We start from the raw sequence: 18,125 nt of genomic DNA, 5'->3' as shown, positions 1-18,125 counted from the left end.
ATAGGCCGAAAAGAAAAAAGTTAAATTAGGAAAAGAAAACAGCGGCAACGATCTAAGGAGGCACTTATTTACTAAATACTATAGTCGAAAATACAGGATAACACAATATAATACAATATAATTGAAAATTGAGCTAACGAATCAAGCCAAATAGGAGAGAGAATGAGTCCCGTAACCGAAGAGGCCTACTGTGAAATCTAGGCGAACGGCTGAAGGCCCCACACTCCCCTGAACGCCAGAACTCGAAAGACCACTTGTCTGTTCTTGCGACAGGAGTTAGTTAATAGAGTCCAGGTCCCGTGACCATCGTGTTTGTTCCCTGGGAATGTAGTCTTCTTCTGATTAAGTTGTGCAAGATTCAGTAAAATTATCATGCTTAAATATGATGTTATGATGTGGAATTACTGAATAGCAAAAATTACAAAATTATTAAACCATGAACATTCCACCCTTATTCTACCTCATTACATTATATTTATATCATACATACACACTCATATGTAAATTGTGAATAATCAGCACCTTATTTTTTCTCACAATCTATAATACCTTATATTTATTCCATACAATCCCTAAGTTGAGGAACAAAAACTCTATAACCTAATTTACTAATTTATTAATTTGAGAAAATGGCAAAACTGCCAGAAAAATGAGAAAACATGTCAGCGTAGAGGGCGAAAGGCAGCGCTAGTAGGGCGTCCCCCACATCAAGGGTGCACTATCCTTTCCCAGTCCACCACATGCAGATTTCCTTTTGACTTATACTTCTTTCCATGTGTGCGCCTACACATGCAGGCCAGTGCAGGATATTAGAGTCAGAGTGGAAAACTTGCTACAGAATGCCTAATTTAAGGTTATATAGAGAAAAAAGTGTTTCCTTAACATTAATCCACTCTATCTTAAGTCCTATACGTAATTGAACTATTCTGTACCTAATTGAAATATTTTCTGAGACTCTACCTATATAGTTACAGGAAAATCATTGGGCTGCACTCCCCCAACATCAAATTACCTCTGTGGCTACACATTGAACTTCCATTTATGTCCATCACCCACCATGTGCAGCCCAGGTCCCGGGGCGGCAAAGACAGTACCCCGGAGAGGTTTGCCTTTCAGACGCTGGAAGGAACCAAACTGTTTTTCCCAACACACTCTTTATGTGTACTACAGAACCTTATTCTCCCTCACGGTACGTAGGGAGCTGGATTGGTTAGGACATTACGATTACTAGAATCCTCGGAGTGTTGAACCAAACCAGGTGCTTCTGCTAAATGGTTCTCCAATTGTTTATACGTTGCCGCACCCATTGCTTTCAACAATAGTATTTCAAATAACCCATTGAATCGTTCAATCTTTACCAGAAGTGGTGCATGATTAGGGAATATGGTTAAATCCAACTCGATGCCATGATTTTTGCCCAAGTGGTTACAGGGAATATTTTAAAAATGGGTCCCATTATCTGATTCAATTCTTCCGGGTGCATTGCCGCCACAGATTTGCTTCTCCAAACCTAATAATGGGTGTTTCGGGCGTAGCATGGGGTACTGCGTATTTCGAGCCACCCAGTGGTTCCTCCACCTGGTGGAGTACATAACGCTTAGCCATTGCGAGATTCGTGGCCAAGGTGATATAATCAACCTTGCCATGCCTCTCCATATTTTATACTTTTTGCCATCGCCCTTCCCCCAAATAGGTTTCATCCTCTTGGCTTGTTTAATTATTGGCGCATGTTTCACAGTCTATGAAATAACTTGAGCAATAGCGTCCCATAGTTAAGGTCCAACCCCTCGGTCTCTGGCCCACATATGTTGGCATCCCTCCTTTGATGACCTGAAAGTTCTCGTGGGGCCCCCGAGCTAGAATAATTCACCCTTGTTCTGCCAGTCCAAGTCTAATTTGAGCACCTCAATTTTGGCAGCTCGATCAACCTGAGGGTTATTTTTATGTTCTCAGTAGCCTACTTTTAGCACATGAGCATCGTACATGGCGCACCTATACAACAATGTTCCTTATTCGGGCAGCAAATTCTTTCCACAGTTCAGCAAGCCCCAAACAGGTTTAACCCTTTCGTTGCCAAATTATCATCTTCCCACTGTTGCAACCACCCCCATAAAGGCATTTGCCACCATCATGAATTCCAGTATAAAGATGAATCATTGGCCACCTCTCCCGTTCAGCCACAATCTAAAGCCAGCTAAACAGCCTTTACTCTCTGCAAATTTGACTTGATTCTCCTTTAACCTTCAGTGGCCTCTGCAACTTGTCGTGTGGGCCCCATACAGCAGCTTTCATCTGCGATGCTTCCCTACAAACACATGATCCGTCTGTGAATAGGGCAATTTCTTTTCGTTTTCTGGTTAGCTCATTGTAGGTGGTGCCTCTTTAGCACGTGATACCTCTTCTGTAGTGGTGTTTCACATTTTTTTACTCTCAGGCCAGTCCATGATCACTTCTAGAATTCCAAGGACGGCTGAGTTTTCCATTCGAGCTCGTTGAGTAATTAATTAAAAATCCACTTACTCCAAGTGGCTCAGTAGCATGATGGGTGGAGGGAACCTGTCTTAAACATCCAGTTTATTACTGGCAAGCGAGGTGCCTAGAAGAAGCTGAACCTCTGTCCCAACTACTTCAGAAGCAGCCCGAACCCCCCTCATACACGGCTATAGATCTCCTTCTCAGTTTGGAGTGTAGCGCTCCTCAGACCCTTTATTATGCGTCGACTCCAAAACTCCCTAGGGGTCGGCCTCGGTCTCTCCGAGGCTCTTGCACCAAACTCCAGTGGGACCTTTCTCTAGCAGCAGTGTTAGAGGATGTTTTCTTCACATTCTGTCCCGTCCGTACTGGCCCCAAGGCCAGCACCGGCTATTCTTGTTTTAATCTGCTCAAAAAGCTGCTGCTGCTCAGAGACCCCATGTAGAATTATTCTTCTTCGCGTGTTACCTGATAGAGAGGGCTCACTATGTGGCTGTAGTTTGGACATGCATTCTCCAAAGCCCACTACTCCAGAAAAGATTGGGTCTCTGTTTTATTTGTGGGCGGAGGACATAGCAGTGGATTTTGTCAATCACATCTGCTGGAATGTGACGGACGTCCATCTTGCCATATTTTATGCGCTTAGATGATTCGTTCCTGGCAGTTGTCCCTTTCACTTCTTTGCTGCGCTAATGTGGCAAAACACGAGCTTCTTCAACAGAAATTTGTGGATTAGTCTGTTTACTCCTTTCTTGGATGTAATCTTGCTGCTGTTTTTGTGTGCTCCCACATCTAGCAATTTGTTTCAGTCGAATATAGCTGGCAAGTGTTCAGGAGCGCATTTATCCTTTGTTGGCTTGGTTTTCTCCTAATAATCTAGCTGGATCAATCCATGGAAATTGTTGGGTTGCTGTGCTTCCACCCCTGGTGGTAAATCTGTGTTCCAGGTATATTCTGAATATCTCTTTTCTTCCAGGTTAGAGATAGCAAACTTGTGCCTGACATTTTTGTGCATGGCCATGCGGATGGCAAAGAAGAGTCTATTGCACCTACTCATATAGTGGCATTAGCTATCCTGGCTTCTTTGTGAATCGCAGTTGCAGTACGTGAGCTTTCTAGCTTGTATGGTGACATTTGCACAGCACTTAATGGTAGTTGTATACTGGTTCTATTCAAGGTGCCATGTGTACATCATGACCTCGGTCAGCACCTCCATCCCCGTGCTGCGTTCTTACCGCACGTGGCGAGTATGGTGGGCTGTTAGAGGCGAGTGCGTTTCGCTAAGTCATCTCCTGATTTTCTTATTTGGGCAGTATTAGCTCTGTGAATGGGGAGCACGACTAGTTCGGTATTTGTTCTCCGTATGCCATCTTCTTGTGTTCCGCTGCTGCACTGCGTCGCTTATCTGTGAACTCACTCTTACTTGTGGCATTGGTACTCTCTCTTGGTCTTTTTTATCCTTGTGAGGCAACTCACACAGACTCTTTCGTTCACAGACAGTAGGGATAGTGACTACGAGCTCGCTAGACCCATATTTGTATGGTTCAGTATCAAATCGAGCCTCTTCATACTTGCGTTCTAGTCAGTTTCCTATATGCCTGATCGACTTAAGCGGGTTTAGTTGATCTTAATCCCATCCTAACGGTAATCGATTCCCATATACATGGAGCCCTTCTGACCAGTCACAATAGGGTGTCTCTGCCCAGTTTTTACCAGTGAGGCTTATTTCGGCCTCCAAACTTAGTCAATTCTTGGGACCCCAGTCACTTCCATGGATATAAATTGGTTGTGTCCCTTGGTGACTTGAAAGGGCATTAGGTTGCAATTGTTGCACCAGTGTCCACCAAGGCCTTTATAATTCTGTGGTTGAGATGTGCCACAGGTCCACTTAATTCCACACAGTCCAGTATACTTGTTGTCCCTTTCCCCCCCTGGCTGGGGGCAGGGCCCCCGGGCCCCTCCGGGGCCCACGGCCCCCTGTCACGGACGCAGGTAGATTTTTAGTTCAAACCGTGACACCCCTCTATCCTCCTTATCTTCCAGCACCCCAGTATATATCATTAAAAGACAGGTTGCCAAACTTATCTCTATCCAAGGATGAGCAGATATCCAGAAAAATAGATGGCCGAGTACCAAGCAAATGTTACAATTTTGGTACCTATACATTACTTATAATAAACATTCTCCTACTAAGCATGCATCAATGAAAAAGTTCATCTTGGGCGAGCAAGGAAGACCATTGGGTGAAGTAAAAGGCAGACTGTAGATTGGACTGTCATAATGCTAAAAGGATACTAGATGACACCATGGAATAGAAGACTGGAAACCTCATAAATCACTACCTGAGATAGGTGTGTATATGTTAATTAGCTCATGGGTAATTGAGGAATACGTACTATCTGTGGAAATATAATGGACTTTGAAGGATATGATCTTTGAAGCACTTACGTCCCCAGTCCCCCAGCACCACTAATAAAGAACATCTGACTTAACAGTAACAAAACTTTGCTGTTAAGTTTCTATGCAACAATTTCTATCTAAATATTTATATTCTACAAATACATATATATTTAAGTCAGCTTAGCTGTCAATTTCATCAGTAACAAAAAAGCAGGAGAGTTTTTAATCTTTAGCTGACATTCACAGTATACAGCAGTCTACTTCAGCAAATCAGAAAGTATCAACAGAACAAGAGCATAAAGATTCTAGCATCTGTAAGGAATGCCCTTCATTTTATAAGTGTTTTACTGCTACTGAAGCATCAATACAAAAAAAAAAAAAAAAAAGTATGTAAACTGAACAAGCATCAAGATACTGTTCTCCTGAACAGTAGGAGAATGAGCTTTGAATTAACTCCCTATCCATTTAGCCTGTAGTGGGAAATGAGCAGTAGCACAAAAATAGCTCTTCCTCTCACCACCAGCAGCAGATCTCAGAAGCTCTACCTACGCCTTAGATATTTTTGCAAGCTCACACTTAAATAGGCTAGGAAGGGGACAAACAGCTCAAGCCCTTTCTTCCTGTCTTTCACGTTGATGGCTAGGGAAGAACAGGAATCTATTACTGAAATGTGCCAAAATAAACAAAAACCTCCGGAATATTCTTCAGGGCTGCAGCTTAGTAATTTTTCTTTATGCAGATGATATGGTCCTTTAGAGATCTACTCTCAGTACCTTAACTCAGTTTCCACACTGTTCACTATGTCTTAAGACATTTATCAACAGAAAATGATTAATTTATTTATCTTGAGACTGTGGGTCAGATCACTAGTTAATTAGATGAGGTAATGTTTAGTCCTCTTGATAAATTCTAATTAACCTTTTTTTTTTTTTTAATAGTCTTTAAATCATTTGAATTACTTTACTTAAATCACCCCAGATCTGTAGCTTCAGAGAATAGTGAAAGATAACCCCCATTACAACTCTGTTGACATTGAATACAACCCCCTAACGACTAGACAGAACTGAGATGCTGACATATAGACATCAGCAGCATTTATGTCACACTAGCCTATCTTACTCTGTATATTTGATACAGTTAACCTTATGGGGCTTTTTAGAAATACCTTTTGACTTTGCAATTCCACTTCATTTTGTAAGTTCACAGCAATGCATACCTACTTCTGCTTTTTTAAAATACACACCATTCATTAAACTTTTATTCCCTTTCTTAACGATAGCCTTTAAAAGCATCTATTCAGTTCAGAAGATGGGGATTTCTAAAACATGACCAAACTTCCTCCCAAGTTGCCCTCTGAAAGAAAGCCCCTTATAATCAGATTTACATAATACTTATCCATTTAGGGAAGTTTACTTTTAGAACACAGGGTTAGGATAGAATGCAGAAAGATGTTACTGTCTGGGACTATCTTAACGTGCAGATAAGAATAAATAAGGTTTTTTAGATGCACATATGCAAGAGGCTATTTCTCATGGACAGCCCTCAAGAAACTTTGAATTAAGGCAAAGAATTACCCAGATAGAATAGGGCAGTGGTTAGTGGGATTTTTGTTATTAAAAGGAATTCCAAAAGAGTCTATCGTTTAACAAACAGCAACAAAATAAACACGCCCTATTCCCTCCCATACACAATAAGATTACCCGGAAGCAACAGACCCTCAGTTTACTTCCAATACATGTTAAAACATTTGATAAATACAAATTAGTTATTTTCAGAATAAACAAATGAGCTGTACCATATTAAGGCTTTTTTTTTTTTTTTTTTTAAAAAAGATCCTTAAATGTGAAAATAATTGAATTTTCAGTTGCATACCCAGACACTAAGATCTTTCTTGTATCTGTCACTACAACTACAGGACAGTATGATCTTAATTGCCTATTTTACTACAAATACTGAAAGGTAAGAGTGAGCCTATTCCTTATCACTTCTTACTAACAAGAAGTTATCAATTTATGCTGAAGCCAGAGAATACCTTTGACACTTACCTTTACATTTATCCGGTCTATTTGCTTATTCTGTGCATCAATCTCATTGCCCATATCCAAAGCCATATTTTTTAAATTCCCAAGAATGTTTCCTACTTGAGTAAGATTCTCATCCATTTCATCTTCTCTGGCATCATTTGTTATCCTGTTCAAACAATGAAGACAGCATTTCCATGAAGAACAAACTTGCTTCTCCTAACTCTAAACTTCAATATTTTTGTTATTTGGATGTCATCTGACAGGCTAGCTATTCAAGCCAAGGTACACTTCAACATTTAAAAGCTACATATTCTAAGCAAACAGCCCATCCTCCATCAGGAGGATAGTATTAGATTACCCAATATTAGAAAAGACACCTTAGAGTTTAAAATAGCAGCTACTAGAGTAAACTTACTGCCATTCAAATACGAAACAAACTGATGTCATAAGAGTATATATATATATTTTTAAATATTACTCTCTACCTTAACACTGGAGCTCTACAGTTCCCACTATAGACCAAGGAAGTATGTTTTCAGTACTGTAGCATTTCAACCTTGCCACCTCCTCTCTAAGAAGTAATAGTTCTTCCAAACAGTAAAAACTTGCTACTTGCTTTTTAGCAACCTCATCTAAAATCTGTCTGAAAGAAGCATATGATTTCTGTATTTGGGATTGATAAATATGAGGAAACAAACCTTGTAATGTATCCACCACTTGGTCCTCTAGAATTTTGTTGCTGCTGATGATTTATGCTTCTTGGTTGCATGGATATCACATGATCTGCTGTGTTCTCTGTTCCATCTCCCCAGGTTGCTCTGTATGCTTTGGAAGACTCAAAGTTCTTTGTCCTACTCCATAAAAAATAAATATCAGAAACCTGAACTGCTCTATCAAAAAAAATTGTTTCCTGACTGAGGTCTTCCATTAATCTAGGATTGTCAGAAGCACTCGTCTTGGGCCCTTAAAGATAGATTTTCTATGTCCTACCTAAACAAAGCTTTTTATAGTTTCTCAGAAAAGTATGAGCATAACTAAGTTACTCTATGGTCAATTGGCTAGTCTTGTCTCACATGTTAATACAAGCACAGTATCTTCCTCAAGTAGTATACTTCAGCAGAATAAAGGAAGCTCACAACAGTATCAGGAAAGTTTATATTGTCAAGAAGTTGTACTTAGAACAGGAGTTAATCTTCAATTGGGCATGAATACTTTTCAGGGAAGAAAAAAGAATAAAGAAGCTACACTATGCAAGATCACTCAGTCTCAACTGGATGTAGAAACTGCTGATCAAAACAAATCTTTTTTTAAAGTTAATAAAAACAAATCTGAGAAACATTTCAAAATAACACTAATCATTTCTATACAGATCCTTCATTCTGAAATTTACCATTATACGTTTACTACATAGTTTAAGACTGAACAGCAACAAAAACAACCATAGAACACTAACACGAAGCAATCTTAAGAATCATGTAGCTACAAAAGCAAGACTGGAAGAAAACATAAAAGTGATTTACGTTGGAGTAATATCTCATGAACTCTAAAGAACATATTTTGAGAAGAATACTCTAATGGTCAACCTGTGTGCTGTTGTTTTCACGTTTATGCTGTATAATCCAGACACTACTACCACTTCTCTGCTTCACTGGAAACATGTGAAAGCCAATGTACTATATCTATCATTACATCTAACTTTATGATTACAGGCAATTGACTCCAATATTTGTAATGCCTTCAACATCGGTAGCCCAGATGTTTCATACTTGAAGAGGCATGAAGTTGACAGAATGAAGAGATATTCCCTTCACATTCCTTTGACACTTATATAATCAAGCTCAGGAATTCATATAAGAGCTTTGGATGCAGCATTCCTGAAGGCATTTGAGGCCAGGCTGGATGTGGCTCTGGGCAGCCTGATCTAGTGGTTTGTGATCCTGCACATAGCGGGGGGGGGGGGGGTTGAAACCAGATGATCATTGTGGTCCTTTCAACTGAGGCCATTCTATGATTCTGTGAAATACAATCCAGTATGAATACACCGAGAGTCAGCTCTCAGTTCATAATAGAAATGTTGCACTCAGCAGAATCCTGAAGAAACCTGAGCTAGTCAATTCTGTGCATACACAGCCATCAAGATCTCCTTAGGTTTGCTGCAAATAGCTTGAGCATTATATTTTAATCTCATTGATGCTAAAGTTACAGCAGCAGATGAGTTTTGTACACTAGTCTTCTGAATTATCAAAGTATTCATCTTATTCTAAGTCAGATGTAACAGCAAAGACCTTATTGAGAAATGACAAGCAGCATGAAATAGCTAGAAACAAATTGCTTAAATATAGTTAAGAACAAAAGCTCTCACCATTTTCACTGTTTGATATTTTAAGCTTTTTTTTTTTTGTAAGTTACTATGCATTCACTTTTCTACAGTTTTGTTTCTGTATGAATAAGGCAATCTACATGGCATGTCAAAACAGAAAGGGTTCAAGTAATCAGTCAGTATTGCCACAGCTAATGCAACCCATGATAAATGTCATTTTCTATCCACACAGTATTACAGCACATCACAGTCACAGAGACCTGCATGCAGCTATCATGCACATGCAAGCACACATCCAACAAAAGCACTGCCTTAAACACCTGCATGTTAATTGCACATGCTGCACTAATAAGACTGACCTTGTCCTACAATCCGCTTTCCCCAGTTAAATGAATACAGCTTCTCATCTTAGTCTTCATTTTTAGAAAGCAAGCATCAGTATTAGAAGAGAACAGAGAAGAAAGAACAGTAAAGACCAGCAAACAGGTAAATCGGATTAGTATACAGATTGTATTAGAGTATTGCCAGTAACTCATGTTATCACAAAGCTTTTATAAATAAACAAAGCCTAGTGGAAATTAGAAAAAACCTACAATATTTCATTAGATGTTCTGATTTACATTCTAAAAACGTTTTGGAGACAGACAGTTGGCAAGTATCTCAGACACTGACAGAGCATTCAATATAGCAGTAAATAAAGACATTGATTTTCTTCTTCATTGCATTCCACTTGCTTATCTCTTTTTTCCTGCATAAAGTTTTCTGCTCATTTTGGTACCCAGCACTACTTATTTTATTGTTATTTTTGTACTTGGAATGCCGCAGCAGTTCACAAATTCCAGGTCTGTTCAGTGGCAGTAAGTAGCTTAATTAGTTTCTGTGAAATAAGGCTGCCAACCACAGAAAACAAAAACTGTATGTGTGAAAATGCTCAAAGTCCATCAAGTTTAATAAAATTAATATAAAATAGTAAGCACATCTACCTAGAAGTCAGGACAGAACTACCTCCTTTATCAAGGTACTAAAGCTTTTTTCAGTCTCAAAAGCTGTATCTGCATCTATCCTTAAAATGATTCCTGAAGTATTATTTAGTGGGATAAGTAGATTCAGCTACTCCAAGGAATTTTTACCTAGTTTTATGCTACACCTCAGCAGAATAATGAATTGGCTCCTTTAGGACTCACTTCATTACCTAGCTTTATGGAGATTAGGGTATAATTTGCAAGATACTACAAAGCAGCTACATTTATACTGAAAGGAGCAAAATATATGGTTAGATAAGTATGCTTTAGCTTTACTCAAAGGATTATGAGAGTGCACCTCTAAAGACCAGAACAGACAAGCTTCCTAGAGATTCATTGTTTTCTTTAGCTCTTATAAAAGACAATCTCTGAATGCAGTAGCTAGTGGGAATACTCTAGAACTTCAGACCCACAAACCTGTTTAACTAACCTGTTGCAAGGACAGACACAGAGTCCACAACATTTGTTGAGCTCTGTCAATGTCTTCTCAGCTTCTCTCATGTCCTTATTTATCTGGTCCATGCCTTCTTCTATGCGATTTAGTTGTTCTAGAAGATAAACAATTAACCTGAATAAGTACAGACATTCATGGGCATGTTGTATATGCATTCCTATCAAGGAGGTATCTATAAGCTTCAGTTCCATCGTTATATCAAGCTGAAGACTCATTTGCCTTCCTGCCTTCTGAGACTTCTTTTGTAGAAAGAAATTAATGAAGTTGGTTTTTATTTCTACTGTATTAAAAAGTTTATCTTCTTATCCTCAGAACAGCAATTCTGCTGCTGTTCTGAATAAAGGCAGACAGTTACAGTCAGGTCACATCACCATGGAAAGAAGTTGCTTCCATAGCAGAGGCCTCACCGTATTGTAACTAATGCGATTTCTTAACAACTTTATCTTGTAAATACTACAAAGCGCATGTGAGTACCTAATTAATAGACCTCATTTCCTGGATCAGAGTTATCCAGACTGGAAAATACCTTCTAGATCATCACAACAACAATCAACCCAAGTCCCATCACTAAAACATATACCTTCATATCACATCCATGCATTTAATAAAATCCAGGGATAGGGACTGCACCACATCCCACGTTAGCACATTCCAATGTGCAAACACTCTCCACAAAAGCATTCTACTATCCAGTCCAAACTTGTCCTGGTACAACTTGATATGATTTCTTTGTCCTATCACTTGTCAGATACTTTCACATAAGGGTCTCAAATAAGCTTTCAGTTTCCACAACACCTGAATGACGATAAATTTTTTTTTACAGTCATAAATCTAGCCATTAGCGCTGGCAGGAAGAACTCACCGCCTTGTTCATCCAGCATGGTGATAGTCTTGATGCCAACATCATGGGACTGAACAAAGAAAGTTATTTAGTGATACAAAGCCATATTAAGACACCAGTGCAAAATCAGAATGTCTCTATAATAAATCTGACAAGTCAAACAAGTCTGTAATAATATTTAATGCTATGGAATAGCTCCTACAGTAAAGTTATACTAAACTTCAAATTTGATCCTGCTAGGCTGATAACATCTGTTATACCATCTCAGGATTATTTTTATTATTAAAACAAGATACAAAATTGATTACGATACTTAAAATTGAACTACATCAAGTTCAAGCTAAAAAACAAAACCTAGCCATATCTTGTTTTAGTAAGTGGCATTTAGTTCATTTTTTTATTCTTACAGCTTTCAGTAGGACTAAGGACCTTTAGTCCTGGAGGTCACAAGTGAAAATAATTAAAGTAATAATTAAGAAAAACAAAAAGACAAAGCCTGGAAAACCCTTATTGGGAATTTAGAAGGTATCAGGAAGAAACCTACCCATCTCCAGGCAAAACAAATTGGAAGTGAGGAACATACCAAGTTATAGTTCTTCACTGGCTTAGTCTTGAGTTTAGCAAACAAGTTTATACTCACATTTTACTGTAAATTTGCAGCTCAGAACTGTGGTAGGCATTACTTCTTAACTAATCTCACACAGGCAAGAAATTATCTCATCTTCTGTGCTAGAAATCTTATCACTAGTTTCACCACTCAGTTTCTGTATTCCCATTTGTCCACTGCATGCACAAGTAGTAGCAAAACAATCTCAACTGAATCATGTAAGCTTTGTTATCTCTAACAGAGGTGACCATGCCAGGGATCTGCTCTTTATTTTCAGAAATAATTAAAAGTAAGCTTTGAACAGTTGTTTATTTGTTTTTGTTTTGGTTTTTTTTTTTTTTACGATGGGATACACAAGTCATAAAAGAATACAGGAACTCATTGATGCATCATCTAGATAAATCCAAAATACAGATATTGTTTCAAATATTGTACAAGGGTGTTAAGAGTTTCATTATCATACTTAATTGCTTCTAAAATTATAACTGGGGAACAGACAGTAAACTATAAACGGAAGTATTTTTGTATAGGAAGAAGCAGAAGCAGCCCTGCCCTCTGCTACCCTACCGCACCCTACTAAGCCCTGCCCTCCCTCTTGGAAACAGGACAAAAGGAGATAGAGAGGAAAAAAAAACATCAATTGTTTTGAGAGCCAAGTGATGAAGCAGCCAAAGCCATCTGTCACAGATGAGTGTTTATAACTGACCTGAAACATCTGGAGATTTTATCATTTTGCTTAGAAAAGTCAGAAAGACAATATTGATTTTATTACTTAAGCCTAATAATTTCCACATTACATAAAGCCATCACAACACAAACGTCTCAAAAAAAAAAAAACAGGAAAAAAACAAACATTGAAGATCACTCTGTGAGAGTTAAAACGTTGCTGCTTATTCTTCAAATTTATACATCCCTAGGGAATTCAAAAGCTTTTTCTTACCTCAATGGCCAAGCCAAGAATTCTCCTTGTGCTCTCCAAAGACTAGGAAGAAAAGAATGCTGTGATTGTACTAACAGCATATATCAGTCCTCGAAAAAGTTATTTACCAGTTCATTGCAATAAAGCAACTAGTTCACATACTGGCAGGATGACAAACTCTTCCAATATTCAGCTATAACACAGACATCACATACTAAGATTTTTTTATTTCTTTAAAAACTCCCCCCAGTGACTATTAAGCTCCTGCTTTTCCAGAATTCACTAGTTCTTCACTTGTCCCAAGTGAAAGTTGCAAGTAAAAATAACATTTACCTTTCTTTTATAAAACTCATTAGAAAGGAATTAGATGCGTGAAATAGTGACATGATTAGGAAAGGCATTCAACCTGACCTTTCTCAGTCATCAGGGCTGGGTGGTGAGCACTCAGTCAAGTAGGTGGCTTTAAAATTGAGAAGATTAAAATTCCTTGTTACTTTCAGGAATAGCTTCAGCTCCAGAATTTACCAGCAGAGTTAACTGGAACATTCTGCTATACTCTTGCAGAACCATCACTCCAGACTGCCTTTAAAGGATACTATAATCTTGCCAGGTAACTGCTCTAACCCCACGAAGCTTCTTAAAATACTTACCTCATCAGTGACCTGGTTGGCCCTCAGCTGAATTTCCTCAGGTGATAGTTCAGCCATGATGAGGATCTCTCACTTGTAAGTACTCAGGTTAAAGAGAATCTTCACACTGTAATAAGATATACCAATTAAATATTAGAACTCTTTCAAGTATTCATACTGCACAAGTCAAAACATCATTTTGCAAAGCACAACACATATGCAGAAGGCACATTGAATTGCTCTGCTGATATGCCTGTGCTTCTCTTCTGATGCTCCTGTTAGGACACCTGGAGTATTTTGCCTGTTGTGATGAAACAAAACAGCCTACAGTGATAGTTCACATTTTCAATTTACACTCACTATGGTAACTGACCATAGATTCTATAGAACAGTTTAAAATCTCCAATAAAATATTTTCTGTAAAGGGAGTAGTGACTTGTCAGTCTTTTGCATTACAAGCCTTTTTCACAGGCTTATAAATAATACATGTCTAAGGCAACAAAAGCTGTAACAGGCCATTTACACAGTATTTGAACTTGCTTTTCTACAGCTGGTACCGAAAAGAAAGCAAAAGGCTTATTGGCTCCATGGGGAGAAAGTACTTCCTTGTAAAACAAGTCCCAGTATATGAATATGTCACACTTTCTGAAGCGCTCAAAAGCCTGAAGAATTTCCAGTCCTGCAGATCTCTGAATTTAAACCAATTTCAGGTGATCAGAAGGCCTATAAAAATGCTTGTTGAGATGCAATTAGTCTGCACCCAGAAATAAAAGTTGTATTATAGCAGCATTCAGCATAAGACTGCATTTTAAAAACATCAACAGTTAATTAATGATTCCTCCCATTTCTCCAAAATAACATTTTGGAATAAATGAAAACTTTCATACAAATATTACCACGTTACCAATGTTCAACAAGTTGTACTACAAAGAACCCTATCCCATCAATTTCTAAATACTCATATTTCATTACCTCCTCATTGCAGATAAATTAGAAAATATATTATCTACTTCCTCCTTTTAAAATAAACTCCAACTTAGGATACTAAAACAATAAATCTTAAAAATCTTATAACTCCCAGATCACTAGCTTTTTCAATTGCTTTTTTAAATACAAGTACGAGGACAGAAATATTAAATACGACTGAAAAATGCAGCCTCTGCCTCTTTGTGGATAATCTCATCACAAAGGCATGAAACATGAGCTGACATCATCCTGCTGTTGCAGCTACTGACTGAACGCCAGGAGCTCAGGAGTTGTAATTTCAGCCAGCAGTGAATTGGTGCAGCACCTGCTGATCACAGATGCTCTCAGGTACTTCACTAAGTCAGCTGCCTTCCCCATAAAATAAAGAATTAAACAATAGTTTTCAGAACAATCTGATCGTTACAAATAATTTTGTTTTCCTTTTTGCAAAGATTAAAAACCATACAGTTTACAAAACAGGCAACTTTGGATTAATTTGGTTTTGCTGTTTTTCTTTCCGAAATTTCATATTGCCAGTGTGGAAGCAATCATTTGTTGTTCCTCTTTTCTCCCCAGACACTTCCTTAAACAAACAACAAGTTGTTATGCTTGTTAGGGAGCTGAAATTCAGCCCGTCTAAAACAGCATTGTACAAGGTAACTGCACCAGAATGTACTCCTCTGTGCTATTATGGCTACAAGATAAATGAACAAAGCATCTGTAACACTGCGGGAGGAGGCCAAGGCTAAGAACAAGACGCTACTCTGCAGGCTTCCTGCTCTATCTTATCAGCTTCCTGAGCACACTGCACAGAGGCGATAGCCTGGAGAATAGGCACTAGCAATATCACCTCCTCTCTGTGTTGTGTCAAGCTCCGCACGCCTCTCAACAGCTCATGTCCGTCCTTGGAAAAGCCTCACTATACCTCTTCCAAATTAATTATTGCCCAACACGAGTTAACAAGCAACCTTAGAGTCACATACAGTCAGCAACACACATCATTTCTTCTAGAGACACAAACAGCAACATACAACTAGCAAGCAAAACACATGCAGGACAGAGGAGCTCATGCACACAGATGCTTTATTGGTCTGTCGCTAAACAATTAATGGTTAAGACAATGAATAGAGCAGTTGGTACGACAGGAGGCTGCTCCTTCACCCTGACATCATTAAGGCTGGAAAAGATGGCTAAGATCACTCAGCCCACCCCCATCGTGCCCTCAGTGCCACATCTACCATTTATCTTCTCTGAAGACCTCCAGGTTCAGTAACGCCACCTTATCCTTATGCAGCCCTGTGCCTATGCCCCACCGTTCCTTCGGAGAGGAAATACTTCCTAATACCCAGCATGAACGTCACCTGTCACAACGTGAGACCATTGCCTCTCACCTTGAAAAACGCCTCCCGATGCACTGCTGTATGCAGCGCAGCACCGGGTTTGGTCACAAAGGAGAAGTAAAGCAGCACCCATCTGCTGAGCGCCCTCCACACTTTAACGGAGTGAAAAAGGGGAAGGTCAGCGGGAAGAGAAGTTGCGCAAAGCGGTTTCCTAAGATCCCCCAGCCCAGCGGCCTAGGCCGGCTGACCAGCTCCTTCCGCACAACCCGAGGGCCCCGAGCGGGGAGAGCTGCCACAGGCCTCCTGCCGCAGCGCCTCGGGAGCCCTCGGCCGAAGGGTGGAAAGGAGAACCGAAGGCCCCGGCCTCGCCCCGCCCGAGCCGGCCCCGGCACTACACTCACCGCTCCCGGAGGCCGCTCCGCCGCCACCTTCAGGCCGAGCCTGGCCGCCTCGAGCCGCCCCTTTAAGAGACCATGTCCCGCCCGTCGGCCGCGCCCACCCGCGGAGCGTCACGGGTGTCCCGGAAGCGGGAGGAGGAGCTTCCGTCGGAGGATGGCGACACACCCAACATGGCGCTAGGAAACCGGCCACCGCTCAGCGCAGCGCCCAGGCACACGGCCTCGCTCCCGCAGTACACCCAACATGGCGGCGCGCGGGCAGTCTGCGCACGCGTCAAGATGGCGCCGCTTTCCTCCACTCAGCGCCGGGACTGTATTTCCCAGCAGGCACCGCGGCGGCCGCCCCGCCTCCCCGTGCCCCCCGACTCTCGGTGTGGTCCGGTCGGCGCTGGCGCTGTGTCCGTTGCACCGCGGGCGGGCTCGGGGCCGGCGGGGATGGGCGGTCCGCCCCCTGCCCTGGCCGCCACGTGTGAGTACCGGGCGGGAGCTCGTGTCCCCGGCGGGGGTTGACGCGGTGGGGCCGAGGCGGCCGAGGGGCGGCGGGCCTGGGGAGCGGGAGCCGCGCGTGCCGAGCGTCCCGCGTTGCGGTGCCGTTAACGGGGCTTTGCGAGAGCGGCTCCGTGCTACAGACGGTCGGGTCCGGCTGTGTGTGCGGACATGTGGAGCTTTCCTGCACGGCTGGGCTGCGGCTCTGCGCTCGGAGTCGCTCAGTTACTGCCCGGCCTGTTGTGAAGCCAAAATTCGTCCTGGTGAGTGTGAATAGGTTCGGTGATGGATGCCCGGTAACGGACAGTGAGAATGACCGTGTGTGGTTCCTGAAGCAGCTCTTCATAGGGCGATGGAAGAGGACATGGTTCGTGTTGGCTAGAAGTGGCTTTGACCACACTCCATTTCTTCAGTTGTTCTCTAAGGGTTTGGTTTCTTGCTTCTCTTTGCAAATACGGTTTCTTTATCATTCTGTTTTTGGTAGCACTGGCTTGATGGAAATGGACCACGGCGATGCTGTATCTTCCTCCATCCCTTCTGCCTGAAGCGCAGCTCTGAAGAGGCTTGGTGCCACGGCTGGGTATTGAGAAGTCGCCTGCGACAGCAAGGCTGAGGTTTGGTGGACTTTGCTTTCATCTCCTGGGGCTTCTCCAGATCTCTGCTGGTTGTTTGTGGCCATCTCTCACTTGCTGCTTCTTTCAGTCAAGCCTCGATTGCTTTATTAAGTTTTGCTGAGCTGATAGATCCTAGCCTGAAAAGGCTTAAGCCTTCCAAAAACTTTGTTAAGGAGAGTATTTCCCCATTAGGATTGCAGCATTTGTTATGGGTGTTCCATGGCTGATGAAGTTTGGCTTTGTAACTTGACCTTAGAAAACAAGTTCAGTCCTAACCTGAAAGTAGACTGCTACATTTGTTAAACACAAGCGTAAGTTTTTTTTTTAACCTTTTGCTTGGCTTCAGCAGAACTGTCAGTAAAAGGCAACTGCGTTTGCATCACCGTGTGTGTTCCAGGATTGACTGATTTCTGTGTGAAGTTTTTCTGAATAGATGCTCTGTTGTTGCTCTCTCATTTCAAGCAAATAGTTGCTTTTGGTCAGACTGCGTTAGTTTGTTTGTTGAATCGCTATGACCGAATGCATGGGAACTGCTGATCCACGGCCTGAAGCACACTGATGGAGCACCTGGGGAAAGGACGTGGTGAGCCTTGGGAGCACAGGTGAAGGCAATTCAGCTGTGTGACCAGAACC

At 41.1% G+C, this 18,125-nt stretch overlaps 2 protein-coding genes across 3 annotated transcripts in view; one reads left to right on the top strand and one right to left on the bottom strand.

Annotated features, from left to right (window-relative positions):
* SNAP23 (synaptosome associated protein 23) overlaps positions 1-16,521 on the bottom strand; it is a 19,779-nt gene extending 3,258 nt beyond the window's left edge. Inside the window, exons 1-7 of one of the 2 annotated variants that reach the window (XM_015864335.2) lie at positions 16,396-16,521; positions 13,710-13,815; positions 13,081-13,122; positions 11,555-11,603; positions 10,669-10,786; positions 7,595-7,747; positions 6,918-7,062 (exon numbers count right to left, since the gene is read on the bottom strand). In XM_015864335.2, coding sequence (XP_015719821.2) covers positions 6,918-7,062; positions 7,595-7,747; positions 10,669-10,786; positions 11,555-11,603; positions 13,081-13,122; positions 13,710-13,766 — 564 coding nt within the window. In that variant the 5' untranslated portion in view covers positions 13,767-13,815; positions 16,396-16,521. Of the gene's footprint in view, positions 1-6,917; positions 7,063-7,594; positions 7,748-10,668; positions 10,787-11,554; positions 11,604-13,080; positions 13,123-13,709; positions 13,816-16,045; positions 16,173-16,395 lie in introns of those variants that run through there. The other variant, XM_015864337.2, reaches the window with a different exon arrangement.
* Positions 16,522-16,943: 422 nt separating this feature from the next.
* The window catches only part of LOC107314750 (zinc finger protein 106-like), a 51,578-nt gene continuing 50,396 nt past the window's right edge, over positions 16,944-18,125 (top strand). Inside the window, exon 1 of the mRNA XM_015864321.2 lies at positions 16,944-17,141. The gene's annotated coding sequence lies outside the window, so the exon portion shown is untranslated. The remainder of the gene's footprint in view (positions 17,142-18,125) is intronic.

Source organism: Coturnix japonica, chromosome 5 (assembly GCF_001577835.2).
Source record: "Coturnix japonica isolate 7356 chromosome 5, Coturnix japonica 2.1, whole genome shotgun sequence".
NCBI lineage: Eukaryota > Metazoa > Chordata > Aves > Galliformes > Phasianidae > Coturnix > Coturnix japonica.
This window is presented reverse-complemented; position numbering and strand designations above follow the sequence as displayed.